The 16972-nt window shown below is 41.0% G+C and overlaps 1 protein-coding gene across 1 annotated transcript in view; it reads right to left on the bottom strand.

The window, feature by feature from the left end:
* Positions 1-16972, bottom strand: part of LAMA3 (laminin subunit alpha 3) — a 158719-nt gene that overhangs the window by 51263 nt on the left and 90484 nt on the right. The window contains exons 37-40 of the mRNA XM_069957689.1: positions 15193-15354; positions 14968-15069; positions 13290-13373; positions 8550-8780 (exon numbers count right to left, since the gene is read on the bottom strand). Of these exons, the coding sequence (XP_069813790.1) occupies positions 8550-8780; positions 13290-13373; positions 14968-15069; positions 15193-15354 (579 nt within the window). The remainder of the gene's footprint in view (positions 1-8549; positions 8781-13289; positions 13374-14967; positions 15070-15192; positions 15355-16972) is intronic.

Genomic DNA, 16972 nt, shown 5'->3' with positions numbered 1-16972 from the left:
AAGTCGTTTGCACGCAATTTGCAAATATTCGTGAATTCGTGCAAATATTTACGAACTTTGTGAAATGAATTTCCAAAGGATTTGCTCATCTCTATAAATAATCTATAGTGTGTTGTAGATCTTTGGGTGGAATCTATTTGTATTGAAAATCACGTACCAAATGCTTTACCCCACTGTGAATAAATGCATACCGACACATACTGAATGTATGGTAAGGGAGCACTCTAATGGCATACAGAAGACACATTATATAATATTTCCGCCACCTATAGTTCTTACTGCAGTCAGGACACAAACGTACTGCTTCTCATATGTTAGGACTTGTCTGTCTTGAAGTATTTGAGTTTTGCAGCTGATTTTACCCCTAAGTTAACCTTATAAGGAACAGATCACACAAGACAGCCTAGAATGTATCCTGGATTCTGATAAATGCATCCTTTGTATTTAAAGCAATGGTAGTAAATTATAAGAAGACACAGGTAACAATAGTTGCAGTGAATAAAGGCTTCATAATATATCTCATATAGTTGGAGCCCAGATGCTTTCTCATAATACAGATCTGCTGAAATGAATGGAGCTATCCAGGGAACAAGCACTCACTTGCAAAACTCTAACATATCCTTGGCCGCCGGTGGGATCTACAGGCCCTGACAGACTCAGCTGCTGAAACACTGCTTACAGAGCTCAGCTATTAATCTGCAGATATAAGCTAGGCATTATTAGAGAAACAAATGATCTAAAACCTACACTGTTTGTGAAGGCAGTCACATACAAAGAATCCATAGACCACAGTTTGCTGCCTTCTGTTTACTTTGAGGACTAAATAAGCAATTGCTGTTAATAAGATTTATTAATAGGAGTCAGAGTCCAGATCAGCCCTAGCTACACAGATTGTATATAGTAAAGTATACTGTGCACCAATACAGCCTTTGTTACCACTGAAGTCACACTAATACTATTCGTCACTACACTGACAACTCTCATCATCATAAAGAAATATACATGATACGTGTCCGTTCTTTTCTGATTGTTCCATATACTCACATTGTTTGCCCGTCCGTCCAGGATATTCTGTTGATTAATCCTAAGGGGCATCTGCAGGAACTCTGCCCTCTGCTGTGTGCCCATTGCCCTGCATAGTACCAAGCTTGTTATGAAGGTGACCAGGTAAATCATGGTGAGTTCTATTAACGCTCCTGGCTGCTGTCTGAAAATCCCTTCTGGGTAAGGTGTCCTCCGTATATTAGTGAGCGGCCATTCTTCACAGTACAGTTCCCGCTTTCCAAAACTGTCATCCACCCTGTCAAATCCTTCTTATACTGCAGCCCTTGTGACTCAGGTATCCAGGCTTGTTACAAGGCATGCATGGTGCTGAACTATGCCCCACCTCTCAAACCATTGCATGAGTCACATTGTGTAATAAATATGTGTGGCCCCCAAGGGCTGACAGTTTAGAATATTGTAGCGTATCTAAGGTGTGTCTGATAACACCTCGCCTCCACCCTGTGAGAGTCAGACGCTTCTAGACCACTCGGACGGTAAATCTCAGCCTGAGTAATGCTGCAGACAAATAGGATGTATGTGTGATGGATCAGTCAGAGGTGCCGCAGCTTCCTTTGGGCTACATATTTTCAGCATAGCACTGTTATAGAAAAGCCGGTTACAGCATTTACAGAAGCAAGCCCCTGCTTGCAGTAAGCCTGGATATTCCTCATTCACAGTATAAGGATTTCTGATTAACCTGCTCAAATTCTATGTAATGTTAAATGATTAGAAGAGACACGTACAGAATCTACAGGAAGGAGGGGGTGTTCAGAAATCAAAGCAAGGTGTAATCATGACTGATCCTACAAAGGTGGTCATTCAGCTATCTAGAAACCACTCTACAAACAATTCAAACTTATACTATTGTAAATATAAAAAAATGATGTAATGCATGTAGACTTTGTAGTAATATTTAATATAAACTGACTGTAGATATCATCCCGCATTGCAATTGCAGGAAATCTGCAGAATAATTGAAATAAGACATGCAACAGATTCGCAAATTGGTAAGACGCCTAGAATCTTTTACGCTGCATGTGAACATAGTTTTGTAAAACTCCATTGATTCATATTGTACTGTACTTTGTGGTGGCTTTTAGGTGCTGAATCTGCAACTAAAAATATGCAACAAACATGCCAGGTGTCAGACTACTAGGAATCCACAGCGAGTAACTGGATTGTGATAGTTATAGATATACAGGTAAAATTTGCCCATGGGAGTTTTAAACTATGTATGTTAGTGAACACAATGAATAATGCGCACTTAACATAGTTATTGTTTCAATAGCAGTAATATTTAGCAAAGATCAAATATATAATAAAAAATAATAGTAATAATCCTTATTTATAAATCAATTAAAAAAAAGTCCCAATCATGGTAATCGTTACTTTGAGTAGTGCAAAGCAAATATAAGGGAACATTCACATGTACAGTACCTTGTTTTTAGCTGCATGTTTATGATCCTGCGCGCTTTGCCTTTTGTTACCAGCAGCAAAAAAACAAGCAGGAAAAATGCCAAAAACATACTGCATGCTTTCAATATTGTGTTTTTGGCTTTACACTTGCTTGCTCTTACTTCATGTTTAAAAAAAGGCAAAAACATACAAGTATCCAAAACCTGCATCTGAAAGCATGTTATGTGTAAATGCACCATAAGATAGAGACATGTACAATTCTTTGGGTGGATAGCGGAGGGCGTATCAGACATTCTATTGAATAAATGGGACAGATGGAACATCGAGCAGAGTCCACAGCATGGACTCTGCTTAACCCCTTAAAGGACAAGTGCCATGAAAAACTTTTTCCCAGTAATTGAAGCACATTACAAAGTTATATAACTCTGTAATATGCTTCTATCACCTATCTGCCTCCCTTCCCTGTCTTTTCCCCCCTCCACCCCCCACCAGGAAGTGTCCTGACTCACACAGACCTGATTACTGTTGTCACCGTCACCAAGCTCTTCTCTCAGCTCCTTCTCCTGTTACACTAGCCTCTCCCCTCCCCTGCCTTGTCAGGTGACAGGCTTGCTCAGCTCCCATTGGCTGAACAACTGCAAGCCATCACTTGTCACTGGCTTATCTTCCCTCAGACTGAGTCGGCACATAGGCGGCTCCCCCCTCCCCTCATACCCTCTCTCCCCCCTCCCCTCATACCCTCTCTCCCCCCTCCCCTCATACCCTCTCTCCTGCTGCGTGGACTCAGTGAAGGAGTCATGTCACTAGAGAAGATAAGCTGAGCAAGCTGAGTCACCTGACAAGGAGGGGAGGGGGAGGCTGGTGTAACAGGAGCTAGAGCAGCCCTCCTGCTGATGACTCATCCTCACAAGAAGGAGCTGCCTGGTGACGGTGACGACAGTAATCAGGTCTGTGTGAGTTAGGACACTTCCTGGTGGAGGGTGGAGGGGGGGAAAAGACAGGGAAGGGAGGCAGATGGGTGATTGAAGCATATTACAGAGTTATGTAACTTTGTAATGTGCTTTAATTACTGGGAAAAAGATTTTCATGGCACTTGTCCTTTAAGGTCAAAGCCAATTTTCGTTTTTGCACTTTTGCTTTTTCCACTTTATGTTTAAAAGTCCATAGCGCTTGCATTTTTTCACCTAGAGACCCACATGAGCCCTTATTTTTTGTGAAACCAATTGTACTTTGCAATGACAGGCATTATTTTTCCATAACATATGCTGCGAAACAGGAAAAAAATCATTTGCGTTGTCAAATTGAAAAAAAAAAAAGGAATTTGTTTTGATTTCGGGGAGTTTTGCATTTACACCATTACACCGCCCTATGGTAAAACTGTTATGTTATGCATGTTCCTCAAGTCGTTACGATTACAACGATATGTAACGTGTATAAGTTTTATATTATCTGATGGCTTGTAAAAAATTCAAACCATTGTTAACAAATATATGTTCCTTAAAATCGCTCTATTGCCAGGCTTATAGCGCTTTTATCCTTGGGTCTATGGGGTAGTGCGAGGTGTCATTTTTTGCGCCATGATGTGTTCTTTCTATCGGTACCTTGATTGCACACATGCGACTTTTTGATAATTTTTTATTAAATTTTTTCTGGATTTGATGCGACCAAAAATGCGCAATTTTGCACTTTGGAATTTATTTGCGCTTACACCGTTTACTGTACGAGATCTGGAATGTGATTAATTAATAGTTCGGGCGATTACACGCGCAGCGATACTAAATATGTTTAGTTATTTGTTTATATATTTATTTATATTTATAAAATGGGAAAAGGGGGGTGATTTGGACTTTTAATAGGGGAGGGGATTTTTTATTAATAAAAAAACATTTTTACTTTTATTTTTACTTTAACGAGAAGTCCCCCTGGGGGACTTGTATATAGACAGCACTGATCTCTCATAGAGATCAATACTGTGTATATACACAGCAAAGATCGATCAGATCGGTGATAGATTGCTATGGCCTGCTGCAGACCATAGCAATCTATTGCCGAGCAGGGATCAGCGTCATTCCGACGCTGAGTGCCGGCAAGGGCAGAAGAACGGATCTCCCCCCCGCGATCGCATCGCGGGGAGGAGATCCGTCCCACTAGACACCAGGGATGTGCAGTACAAAGCCTCTAAGTGAAGCTGTCAGGTTTGACAGCTGCACTTAGAGGCTTAATTAGCTGGCGCGACAACGGGACCCGTGCCGGCTAATAGAGGCACTGCCCGGCTGCACATGTCAACTGGGATCAGCGCCGTTGAGAGTGGGGTCCCGCTCTGAACACCCCCCGCGGCACCATGACGTATCAGATACATCATGGGTCGCTAAGAGGTTAAATCCCGTAGTGTGAACAGACCCTTACATAGAATAGGATTACTTTTTGGTTTGTTTGATTTCTGGATAAAGAAGAGCAGACTGTAAGTAAAGTTGCTATGAGTTCTCAATGAGCATTAAACTTTTAAGTGTTGTTGTCCTTATAACTTTGAAATTTTAAGTCAGCAGGGGACATGAAATAAAGTTTGCAATTTACATAAACTATTTTGTTTTTAGTTACCATTAGAGATGAGCGAACCGGGTTCGGGTTCGAGTCGATCCGAACCCGAACGTTCGGTATTTGATTAGTGGCAGCTGCTGAACTTGGATAAAGCTCTAAGGTTGTCTGGAAAACATGGATACAGCCAATGACTATATCCATGATTTCCACATAGCCTTAGGGCTTTATCCAACTTCAGCAGCCACCGCTAATCAAATGCCAAAAGTTCTGGTTCGGATCGACTCGAGCATGCTCCAGGTTCACTCATCTCTAGTTATCATGCTTTAAAACAAAGCTATACTTATCTGAAATACAGGTGCAGTCCCCTGAAGGCAAATTTTTAGTCTTGTGCTGGTTGAAAAAAAGAGCCAAAAATAGAAGGGGGAAGATTTATGAAAGAGTGTAAACATATACCTGGTGTAAACTGCCCACAGCAACCAATCACAGCTCAGCTTTCAGCTCTGGTAGAACAAAAGCTGAGCTGTGATCAGTGGCTGCGGGGAGTTTACACTAGGTGTATATTTACACCCTTTCATAAATCTACCCCAGGAAGTTCTGGTCATCTGCGCTCACAGAGAAGGGCAGTCATGTGATTGATGGACACACTGAGCTTTGACTCTGTACTGGCCAGATTTTATCTTTTTAGTCTCTTTACTTCAACCAGCACAAGACTAATAAGCTGCCTTCAGGGGACTTGATCTGGATACAAGTAAGTATAGCTAAGTAAGTAAGTAAGTAAGTAAGTATAGCATAGTAAGTTTAATAGTAAGTTTCAAAGCATGATAAAAAAATAAATAAATAAATATTGTAAATTGCAAACATGTTTTATTTCACATCCCCTGGTGATTAAAACAACAGTGACACTATAAAAGCTGGTATACCATGTTATTGAACATAAAATTAGCCTGTATATAAACCCTTTTAATTTTGGGGGGAAACCAAGTAAACTCCTAAAGCAAGAGTAGAACATACAAAATTATCTGCTTCAAATCTTTTCACATGGCCCTAGGAATATAAAGCTAAAGTGCTATACATTCTGCTCTGTATGAATACAGCTAGACATTCCCATGTGGCAGGTCCAAAGGTGAAATTGTCAGGGTTTGTACTTGTCTGCTCAAAGCATTTGTAGAGTCACACCCTTATCCCACTGCCAGCTTTATTTCCTGTCTTGAGAAATCCTAAAGAGGCAGGGATTGCACCTTTATTCCACTTTGTTTATAATCCTTATAGAAATATAATTTAGATCACTGTATACATTGCATTTTTTATTTTCCATGAACAATTATTTTGTTTATGGTTTCTGCTATGTAATAGAAATTATAATCTTACAACATACTCAATACATTTTATGATTAGTCAGAAATGTTCTGTTTTGGTGGTGCAGTGCGCTACTACGTGGGTTTCCCCATGTCTTATATGGACTGCTGGACACCTAATTCCATCATCGGCATCGGCTATGTTCCCACTATGTTAAAATGATGTCCCACCAATCACACACTAAGTTGTCCCTATAAAAAGGAGGTAGTTCCTGGTGGGAGGGTCTTTGAGTCAGTGGAGAGAGGCAGACATAGAGAGCACAGTTCCTGCTGCAGTGAAGCAAGGGCCTGGCTTAGGCTAGGACCCTTGTCAGGGACCTAGAGAATTATTCTTTTATACAAGTAACTACCACTAGCTTGCAGTGCTAGAACCCTAAGGAGAGAGTGACATCCTCTGAGAAAAACCTTGTTCATGCCAGGAATACCTTCTGCAACACACAGGGCAGTCAACTGGAGTTAGGTACTGGCCCCAGTAGGACACCGAGTGTGTATGCCGACGTATCCTACTGTAACACACATCTATTCTGGGATGTCTTGAAAAGTCTGCTCAACCCAGCGCAGGGACCTGGGACCTCATACTACCCTAGCAGGACGCTATAGGGCTAAAGGCAGTCAGATTATCAAATCTATACGTGAGTACAAGTATCTTCTTCTTCTACTACTGTACTCTACTATGCTCTCCTAGCAGAGTACATTGTTACATTGGACAGGGCCCTCAAGATGCTCCTCTACTCTATCCTGTTCTTACAACTCTTACTACTACTACTACCTCCTGCCTGCACCTGCAGTTACCAAAAGTGTATTTATCCTGTATTAGACTTTGACTAACGTGAAAATGAAAGACTTGATATTTAAAAAAAGTCTGTTTTTTGTCGCAATTTAACTGACTGCAATGGCAATGCATTAAAGTAAATAGGAAGACGTACGTCCAATGCACACAATGTGTTGAATAACAGACGTTTTTACCGCGGATGCCAAAATAATGAACATGATCATTATTTTCGGATGTCTTTTGCAAACAGCGGACGTTTTTCATTAGTTGTTCACACACAGTTTTTATTTTCTGTCTCCGTTTTTACTATTAAATTCAATGGACTTTTCAATTAAGCCACACCCAAAGTCCAATTAGTAATCCCAAACCAGAACAATGTACCAACACCAGTCATTGCAAACGCCAGGCTGCTAAATAACGTCCGTTATTTTAGATTCAAAATAACAGACGTCATTTTAAATGGAGCTGACAAAACATTGTGTGAACATAGCCTTACACTGAAGTTTTTACCAGTAAAAGTTATCCTGGTTAAGTCATTGGTCTCTGGTCTATTCTTCCGCACCTGCACCTATACACCTGTTCACACTTAGGTTATCCAAACCTCAAGGACAGCACACGTTTGTTCAGTGGTGGATTCCAACACCACTCCTGGCCACTGTGACAATTGCCCAAGTGATCCTACACCAACACTGCAGCCACAACACCGCACAGCTACCCCGCCATACGGCATATTCTCCCCCTACTTTTTCTTCACAGAACCGCTGGCCTGCCACAGCCCACCAACCCATCTGGTGGGACACCACATAACTGCGACAAAGCCATCACAACACTGTGATGAAGCTGTGGAACAACAAGGCCCAGCCTGCCAAGAGGTGCCTCATTCCACCATTGGTGGCATCCTACACAGCTGTCAGCTGGATCCTGCCCTGCAGCCTGTTCTATTGGATCATTGATATAAAACCTTGCTATTGTTGTGTACTCTACATAATACTCGTCATCTTACAACACCCGGGAGAAAAGTGTGGACAGTGTCCTGCATGTGGTTCTTCAGCCTTGTATGATACACCCCAAATACCTTGTCTCTCAAGCATTCTGGATACAGACACTGCAGACCAGTTATGTTTAGCATAGGTTATCTAGCTTCTTATTGGACGATCCACTCAATATTGTCAGTGTTAAGCACTAGTGTTAAAGTCAACTTGATGACTTGAAAATTAATATAAGAAGTAATGAAAGAACAGAAAATACCACAGTAAAACATTGAATTACAGACATTTTACCTGGAATTATAAAAGAATATATGTATGTCATATACATGTAGACTGATATATTTAGATCAAGAAGAAAGTGCCAGCTGAATAGTTTATTTGGGTGCCAACGTGATCATATCATCAGATAAGAATCCAGACAATATTGAAACATACCTGGCATGAATCACCTGTGTACTCGGGTGGGCAGGCACATATCTCTACATTTAGTGCTTCACGCCCACTTCCTGAAATAGTGACGTCCTCCAGCCCAACCTCTCCAAGGGTGAGGCGCTGTGTCTCAGTGAAGTACAAGGCTCGGATGTGCAAACTTTCTAGTCTGGACAAGATCATCATCAGTTCTTCTCGAGACACCAAGCTGTTGCTGCTTGAATGCCGGAAGTTGCTCTAAACAGTAACAGAACTATATAAACACATGAGCCCCTACTATTATCGTCATGAAATTACTGATAACAGAACGTCTCACTGACACAGTACCATTACCTTTCCTGCATTTCTAAATCACCTAAAGAGAGACATGTCAAAAAATTATGACTGGTTGGAGTTTGAGAGTTCAGGCCACAAGGAGAACAAGCTGTGAGAAGTCTGCTTTTTCCTGTCTCTGTGTTATGTGACCTAGACGGCCACATAATGTAAGTCTATTGGGCCTTCCAGGTCAAACCCACATAGAGTGGGGAATTAATCACATGTGCATTAGATTGCCCACTTTAATCTATATAAGAGAAAAACTCACATCTCTTAGGCTGTGTTCATACTGTGGGTTTTTGTCACATTTTAAGCATGTGTTTTCTGTTTTGAATTTTTGGGGCCAGTTCACACAGAGCAAATGCAGCCGAATTCTGCAGCAGAATGGGAGGGAGCCCTCCCATAGAGACACTGTGTGAGACTGAGGCAGGCGTGAACTCCGCCGCTTTTGCTCTGTGTGAACTGGCCCTTATGTCTCTCAATTACAGTAATTTACTGATCAAAACAAAAAAAAGCATGATAATAATGCATCAAACAGTGTAAACATGGCCTTAGAAGTGAAAACAGAGGCTGCGCATAAGGGGATAACAAGGACAAGCCCACTCCATGTGCTCTAGCAGGGTGTATACACATCATACAGGGAAGTCTCTCTTTCTAGGAGCCTCCTCTATGAGCTGGAGAGAATGGCCCACAGCAGCTTGTTTCTCAGCAAACTTGCCCCATCTGTGTATTACATCAATGGTGTACAATATGTATACCTAAATGCTAGGTCCATCCTAAAAAGGGCTACCACTTTATACAGCAAAAGAATATGGTCACCCATGGAAGAGTAGAGGCAGTATAACTGCAGAAGGAAGTCCTACTCCATATTTAAAAAATGATTAAATGATTAACTATTAAATGTTTCAAAACTTTAGGAAGTTAAAGGAAAGGAGGTCCAATAAGTTATTTATTATTTTAGAAAGGGTTGTCCAAGAAACTCATATACATGTGACAGTCAAGTGTTCACATACTTCTGGCAATACAGTAAGACTCGGTTCACTTCTGCGTCTCAGTTTATCCAGGTAACCTAGACATTTGCAGATAAAATAAAGCAACACTATCCAGTGGCGGTCTTTGGCACCAAGCACCCCAAGCGATCGCTTGGGGCCCCCAACATCCAGGGGGGCCCCCATGCCCCGCTCTTGTGCTCAAGACTACTGGACAGGGCCGCTGCCCCGCTCGCTGCTGCCATTTGAACTGTAACTATGAGCACTCCTAATGAGCGCTCATAGTTACATGCAGCAGCACTGACAGGGCGGGAGACATTGGCCCCCTTCCTGTCAGTCACTCTTGTGGCCGCAGGAAGGGTTTTCCCTGCGGTCACAAGTGGCAGCTTTGTCCTTGTGGTGCCGGCGCTCCAGTGACATCACTGGAGCATCGGCGCCAGGACAAGGGGAGTGCAGTCTCTTGTGATCGCAGGGAAAACCCTTCCTGCGACCACAAGAGTGAAGAGAAGAGGAGACGCCCGGACCCAGGTGAGTATAAGTGTTTGTTTTATTGTGTTATATACTACACGGGAGGGGGAGCACACAGGGGTCTGTTTAACTGGGGGAGCGCACATTGGGGGTCAATATAAATGGGGGGAGCACACAGGGGGGCTATATAACAGGGGAAGCACACAGGGGGGCTATAGACTACTGGGGCTTCACAGAGGGGTCTATATACTACTGGGGGCAGCACACAGGGGGTCTATATACTACTTGGGGCAGCAGAATGGGGTCTATATACAACTTGGAGAGCACACAGGAGGTCTATATCCAAGTGGGGGAGCACACAGGGGGGCTATATACTACTGGGGGAGCACACAGGGGTCTATATACTACTGGTGGGGCACACAGGGGGTCTATATACTACTGGGGGAAAATACAGGGGGTCTATATACTACTTGTGAGGCACACAGGTGGTCTATATATAACTGGGGGAGCACACAGGGGTCTGTATACTACTGGGGCAGCACACAAGGAGACTATATAATACTGCTGGGGCACACAGGGGGTCTATATACTACTGGGGGAACCACACAGGGGGTTTATATACTACTGGAGGAGCACACAGGGGTCTATATCCAAGTGGGGGAGCACACAGGAGGTCTATATCCAAGTGGGGGAGAACACAGGGGGGCTAAATACCCCTGAGGGAGCACACAGGGGGCCTATATACTAGTGAGGGAGCACACAGGGGGTATATACAACGGGGGGCAGCACACAGGGGGTCTATATACAACTGGGGCAGCACACAGGAGGTCTATATACTTCTGGGGGAGCACACGGGGGGCTATATATAACTGGGGGAACACACAGGGGTCTTTATACTACTGGGGGAAGCAAACAAGGAGTATATACACTGGGGCAGGACACAAGGGGTATATACTATTGGGGGCAGCACACAAGGAGTATATATTACTGGCGGTAGCGCACAAGGGGTATATACTACTGGGGGCAACACACAGTGGTCTATTGTTTTGGAACGCGTGTCGAGGGGGGGGGGCCCAGACATAACTTCGCTTGGGGCCCCAGAAATGCCAAGACCGCCCCTGACACTATCGTGTCTGGTAAAGGCAATGACAAAAACCCAGTGGATCCCATTAAAGTCAATGCAGGAGATGCAGAACAATGACAAATACAAATACACTGTGAGCCTTTTATTGCATGATAGAAGCTTCCTGCAAAAAAAATATTTATTACATTTCAATCCATTAATTGGTTGGTCCTTATCTAGCTTGTATTGCCTCTTATTTTGCAAGATGAGTCATATGCTCCAAACTGTTATGGTTTAAGACTCAGATTCAAACTACCTGAGTTTCTATTGTTCTTTGAAATAGTTATGATGTAGAATTGAGTTGTCTATGTACAGGGACACTCCAACAGATGGACTCAAAGTGTCAGGGGCTTTATTCAGGGGTCTCATCTCCTGGTCCTCACCTATGTAATATCATGTGTCTGTCTATTAGTCAGAAGATTCTACAACTAGAGAACAATAAATATTTCCTTAAAGGATTATAAAAGGTATCTCCAACATATCTCCATATGCTATATGAAATTACTGAAAAAAGAGAGAAGAGCCTCAACAGCCCAAATTGGCTACAATGGTAGAAGTCTGGGTACAGGGTTTTATCTCTCTTTTATTCCTTATTTTTAACTGTTTGTGGTTTGGCTATGAACTGATAAGAAGCAATGACCCTAATAACCTTGTATTATTCACCGCCACCCCCTGGAAAGGAATTTCTACGTGACTTCCAAAGAAAACATTCTCATTGTCAAATTATGTACATAACAGCTGCATGCATTGTGGTTGGTGTTCCCCTGGTTTTAGTAGAACTATACCAGCTCTATGGAAAGAACTGCAACTGAGCAAGTCACATCGCTTGTCATATACACAATGCACTTACATTTGGAAACAAAAGTAAACCCAGGGCAAAAGTGACATATTTTCTCCTTCCAGTCAATTATATGTGAGTAAATAAACCAAAATAAGCTAGTGCGAAAAAAATATATTTTTTTCTAACAAACATAAGTACAGGAAAAAGCAATTATATCAACATTTCAAGAGGGAGAGGAGCATACACGTGGTGATCCATGATGCCCAGAGATAGGGTATCATGAGTCGCCACGTGTATGCTCCTCTCCCTCTTGAAATGGTGATATAATTGCTTTTTCCTGTACCTATGTTTGTTAGAAAAAAAATATATTTTTTTCGCACTAGCTTATTTTGTTTATTTACTCATATATTATATTTTTTCATATGGTATGTGGTATAATATGGTACACACTGTGAGTCATTGATTGATATAGTGGTCACACTTTCTTATTCAGCACATAGCACTTTATATGCTATAGGAGGAGGGTCTGTGGGTTGTACTGTTTACCGTGTTGCAGGCGCGGGGGGTCCTTTTATTGTATGGGTCCCTCATGGTTGTGGATATTTTAAGTGTTTTTTAAATACTGTATAGGGATTCTGTTTCGTTTCTATGTCATTGTATTGATTTTTTACTTTTTACTTTTTTTTGGAACTTGTGATAAATATTTTCATAGTTTTGCATTTTTTGTTGGAGTGCTCCTTTTTATAACATACCTCTGTTCTATTCTGTTGAACTACAATTGGTTATTGGTCTGTTATAGGAAGCACCCAGTTTAGGGTTGTGTGCCCCCTCCCTTTAAATACTCATACAACATGCAACACACATAAAAGCTTCCCAAACATATTAAGAAATCCATAGCAGAAAATACCTGGTGCAAGTTCTTTCCTGTGGAACATATACATTCCAAACGCATTGAAATTTTTTTTATCGCACACGTGGAATGGGTGAATGCTTACTTTTTAAATTCCTTAATTAAAAGTGACCTCAGAAATGGAGAGAATACATACAGTATACATATAAACATCACTTACCTCTACTAGCTGAACACGCCCATAGTATTGTCTGTCTGGTAGAGGATTGTTTGGGTCCACATAAACAACAGTCATTTGTCTGCCCTGGTAAAATACATGTTTATAAATTAAACATAGATAAATTCTAAGGAATAAACACATCCCAGCTTTACTAAACAAAAATGACTGTGAAGTATAATTCTGACTTTCAGCTACTGAATTTAAAAACAGGTTCATATTTTCCTCCTGGACTACATAAGGCTATGTTCACATGCACTGACTATATCGCACAGTGGAATGGATGGATATCAGCTTTTACAAAAAATGCTGATGCTGAATATTCTATTATGTATTTTTATGAATATTCTATGTGTATTTTAACTGCTGCACAACAATGGGCAAAATCTGGTGAAAATTTGACAAGAGGAGGAAGCTGGCAGGCGAAATGTGCGTCGGGGTCTGAAGTGGGTCCTCCATTCAAAGTGTTTTTACCAGCAAACTGTGGTGACTGTTCTTTCCTATACCTGGATGCACTATGTAACATGTAATAGATATTTGTAGATACACTCACTTACAGCTGGTTTGGGTAATAGTATTTGTATTAGGTGCTATTAAGCCATTGTATTAATTTTTACTGCTCCCAACCTGATATAGTTGAGTATTATTTCGTTTTGTGCATAAATTCATCTATACCATACTGGTTGTAGGTGTTCGGGTTGAGATTTGCTAGATACACACTTAGCTTCAGTGCAATATACCCTTAATTTTCATGTGTGTATATTATAGATTTCTGGTATTATTACTATTGTAAACAAAATTCTTTTACCTGATGAGTTGGTGGGACCCCACATTGTATGTTATTATGTGTTTTTAGAAGGAAGTTTTTATTCAAATATTTTGGATATTAAAATAAAGTATATTTATTCCAAAGAATTTGGTTGCTATAGATGGTTTTGGAGGGTTGTAGGTGAATATAAAAGTTTTACATTTTTTTTCTTGACTGGAATTATTAAATAAAGGATTTATTTTATAATGACTAATAAAAATCGAGTTGTAGGTATTCATGCATTCATTCTGTTTGGTTAGAAAGAACTGCCTTTTTTCACTTGCTTCTGGCCCTTATACAGGAATTTGACTATCCCCTTAGAGAAGGAAAAATGTGAGAGATTCAACACAGTCCTGTACAATATCCCCAGTCATCCAAAAGCACTGACTATCAGTCAACAGAGATTTTCCGGATTGTACTCGCCCAGCTGCAGCAGGTGACCCCACTTTCCTGGTACTTTCCCTTGTTCTGTCTCTCTATGGTTGTGTGGTTCACTTGTACACCACTCCTTATGTCTCAAGCAGTGCGCACTGTAACCTACTATTGTCCTGGTCAAGGTTAATGAAGTGTGAAATGGCAGCCGAACATGGCTGAGAAAGAATGCTTAGAATGTAAGATCCATAATAGTGTCTGACAGCCCCTGGCCGCTAATAGCAGAGCGCTCACATCCAAAGACCCAGCACACAGCTTACTGCAACCACTGAAACAGAAAATCATGACTTGCCCAGACAACATATCATTTTGTGTCTCGTGATACACAAGAACACATTCAGCAAGGCTTTAATACACTGATACAGCGTTATAATTACACATTTAGATAACAATATGCCTCCACATTTTTACTCTACAAAATGCAATTTGGCATCTACTTACTGTTAGCAGAACATCTGGTCTCTTGTCTAACAGGACCATGCCTTCACTTGGTAAGCCAAAGGACTTCAGCTGGTATGTCAGATAGCCTCCGTATGAGGAAATCTGTCCACAGGTAAATACAGATTATTAGGCTAAGATCGGATGAGATGGAGGAACTATGAAGATGGTGCTGAAGTCAGATAACCACTGCCACTGTACACATACAACATTTCATTGTATTCTTACCCTCTCTCCTAAGTATGATGCTGGCGCCACCCAGTGCAGACTATGAACTGATGGGGGTAATTCTTGCACATCTGCCACCACACTGTTGCTTCCTGGATTGAAGGTGACATCTACTTTGGTCTGATCTGATGTTTCGAGTATCCAGGGCCTCATATCTACAAACTTATCAAAAGAAGCATATTCATGAATAATGGCTAACACATAAAGCTAGTCTCAAGACAAACATTTCACAGTATTCTATGTGTCTTTTATAATATATAAATTACTATCATCTCAGATTAACACCCACTATTCAGTAATAGCAAATAAATAACACTGAAAATGGATGTGAAAGGAGACATCAATCGCCCCCCACTACAGAAGGCTTGATGCCCCTGAAAAGTGTGTGGAAGTTGTGACATAGGAAGCCTTGGAAAAGTGCTAGCAAAAAAAGCCAGCAAGACAGGGTACTGGCGTACAAGCTTCTGGGGAAAATATGATTTAACATACAGCGGATATAAAAAGTTTACACACCCCTGTTAAAATGGCCCATTTTTTGTGAGGTAAAAAAATATTTGACCAATGCTATGTTCCCACAATGTCTTTTTTGGCCGTCTGAGACTAAATAATGGCGGTTATTTCATAATAACGGGCAAAATAATAGCCGTTTTCTGGCCTCAAAAAGTCAAAAAAAGACATTGTGGGAACATAGCATTCACACATTTCAGCTATTTGTTTATATTTGTTAAATGCGCGCCATCAAATCCGCAGAAGGTTGAGTACATGTGAACATTCCTTTAATGTCACCTATAGACTGGGTTCACATACAGTATTTTTAGCTCAGTATTTTGGTCCTCATATTGCAACCAAAACCAGCAGTGGATTGAAAACACAGAAAGGCTATGTTCACACACTGTTGAAACTTAGTGGATGGCCGTCATTTTATGACAAATAATAGTCGTTATTACAATGGCTGATGTTTTAAAATAACACCAATTTGCCAATAAATGACGGCCACCCACTAAGTTGACTAAGTTCAATCCACTGCTGGTTTTGGTTGCAATATGAGGACCAAAATACTGAGCAAAAGTACTGTGTGTGAACATAGCCATAATCTGTATAGTACTATTTCATTGAAAAACAAATCATTTAGGGTGGGGAAATGCATTTTGGAACTAAAATAATGTGGTTATATAGCTAAGCACACCCTTAAACTAGTTATTTGTGTAAATCCCCTTTGAATTTATGACAGCATTAAATGTTTTTAAGTAGGGGTCTATTAGCATGGCTTATCCAGATTTGTCAATCTTTCCCACTTTTTTCTGACTAAAGTGTTCCAAATATGGCAAATTGGGACGGCATTTTCAGTTTGGGCTCTGACTGGGCCATTACATAATTTTGATCTTCTGCTGGCAAAGCCAATCTTTTGTTGATGTGGAGGCATGCTTTGGGTCATTGTCATTGTATCCAGTTCTTAGCAATGTCCCTTTTATCCACTTCTTGACCATCTTCACTGTGTGGTATATCTTATGGCGTGTCATATATTTTTTTTGTACAGATTTATTGGGCACATTCAAGGTGGAAATACCAAGGCCAAAACCTAGGTGTATAGACTTTATATCCAATGCAATGGTGCATGGTAGTATAGCTTTCTGCAGCTTATTTATGGTAGCCTACAGTAACCAACTAGATATATTCCTAGTAGCTTCAAATCTTAAAACATTTTTAATATATCTCTGCATGGATGTGTGGTCTGTATTTGTTTGGGGTGTGTACTGCATTGTCTGAATTTGCTTACAGT

The sequence above is a fragment of the Dendropsophus ebraccatus genome, chromosome 2 (genome assembly GCF_027789765.1).
Source record: "Dendropsophus ebraccatus isolate aDenEbr1 chromosome 2, aDenEbr1.pat, whole genome shotgun sequence".
Taxonomy (NCBI): Eukaryota; Metazoa; Chordata; class Amphibia; order Anura; family Hylidae; genus Dendropsophus; species Dendropsophus ebraccatus.
The sequence above is the reverse complement of the archived record's forward strand: the minus strand, read 5'-3'. Positions and strand labels throughout refer to the sequence as shown.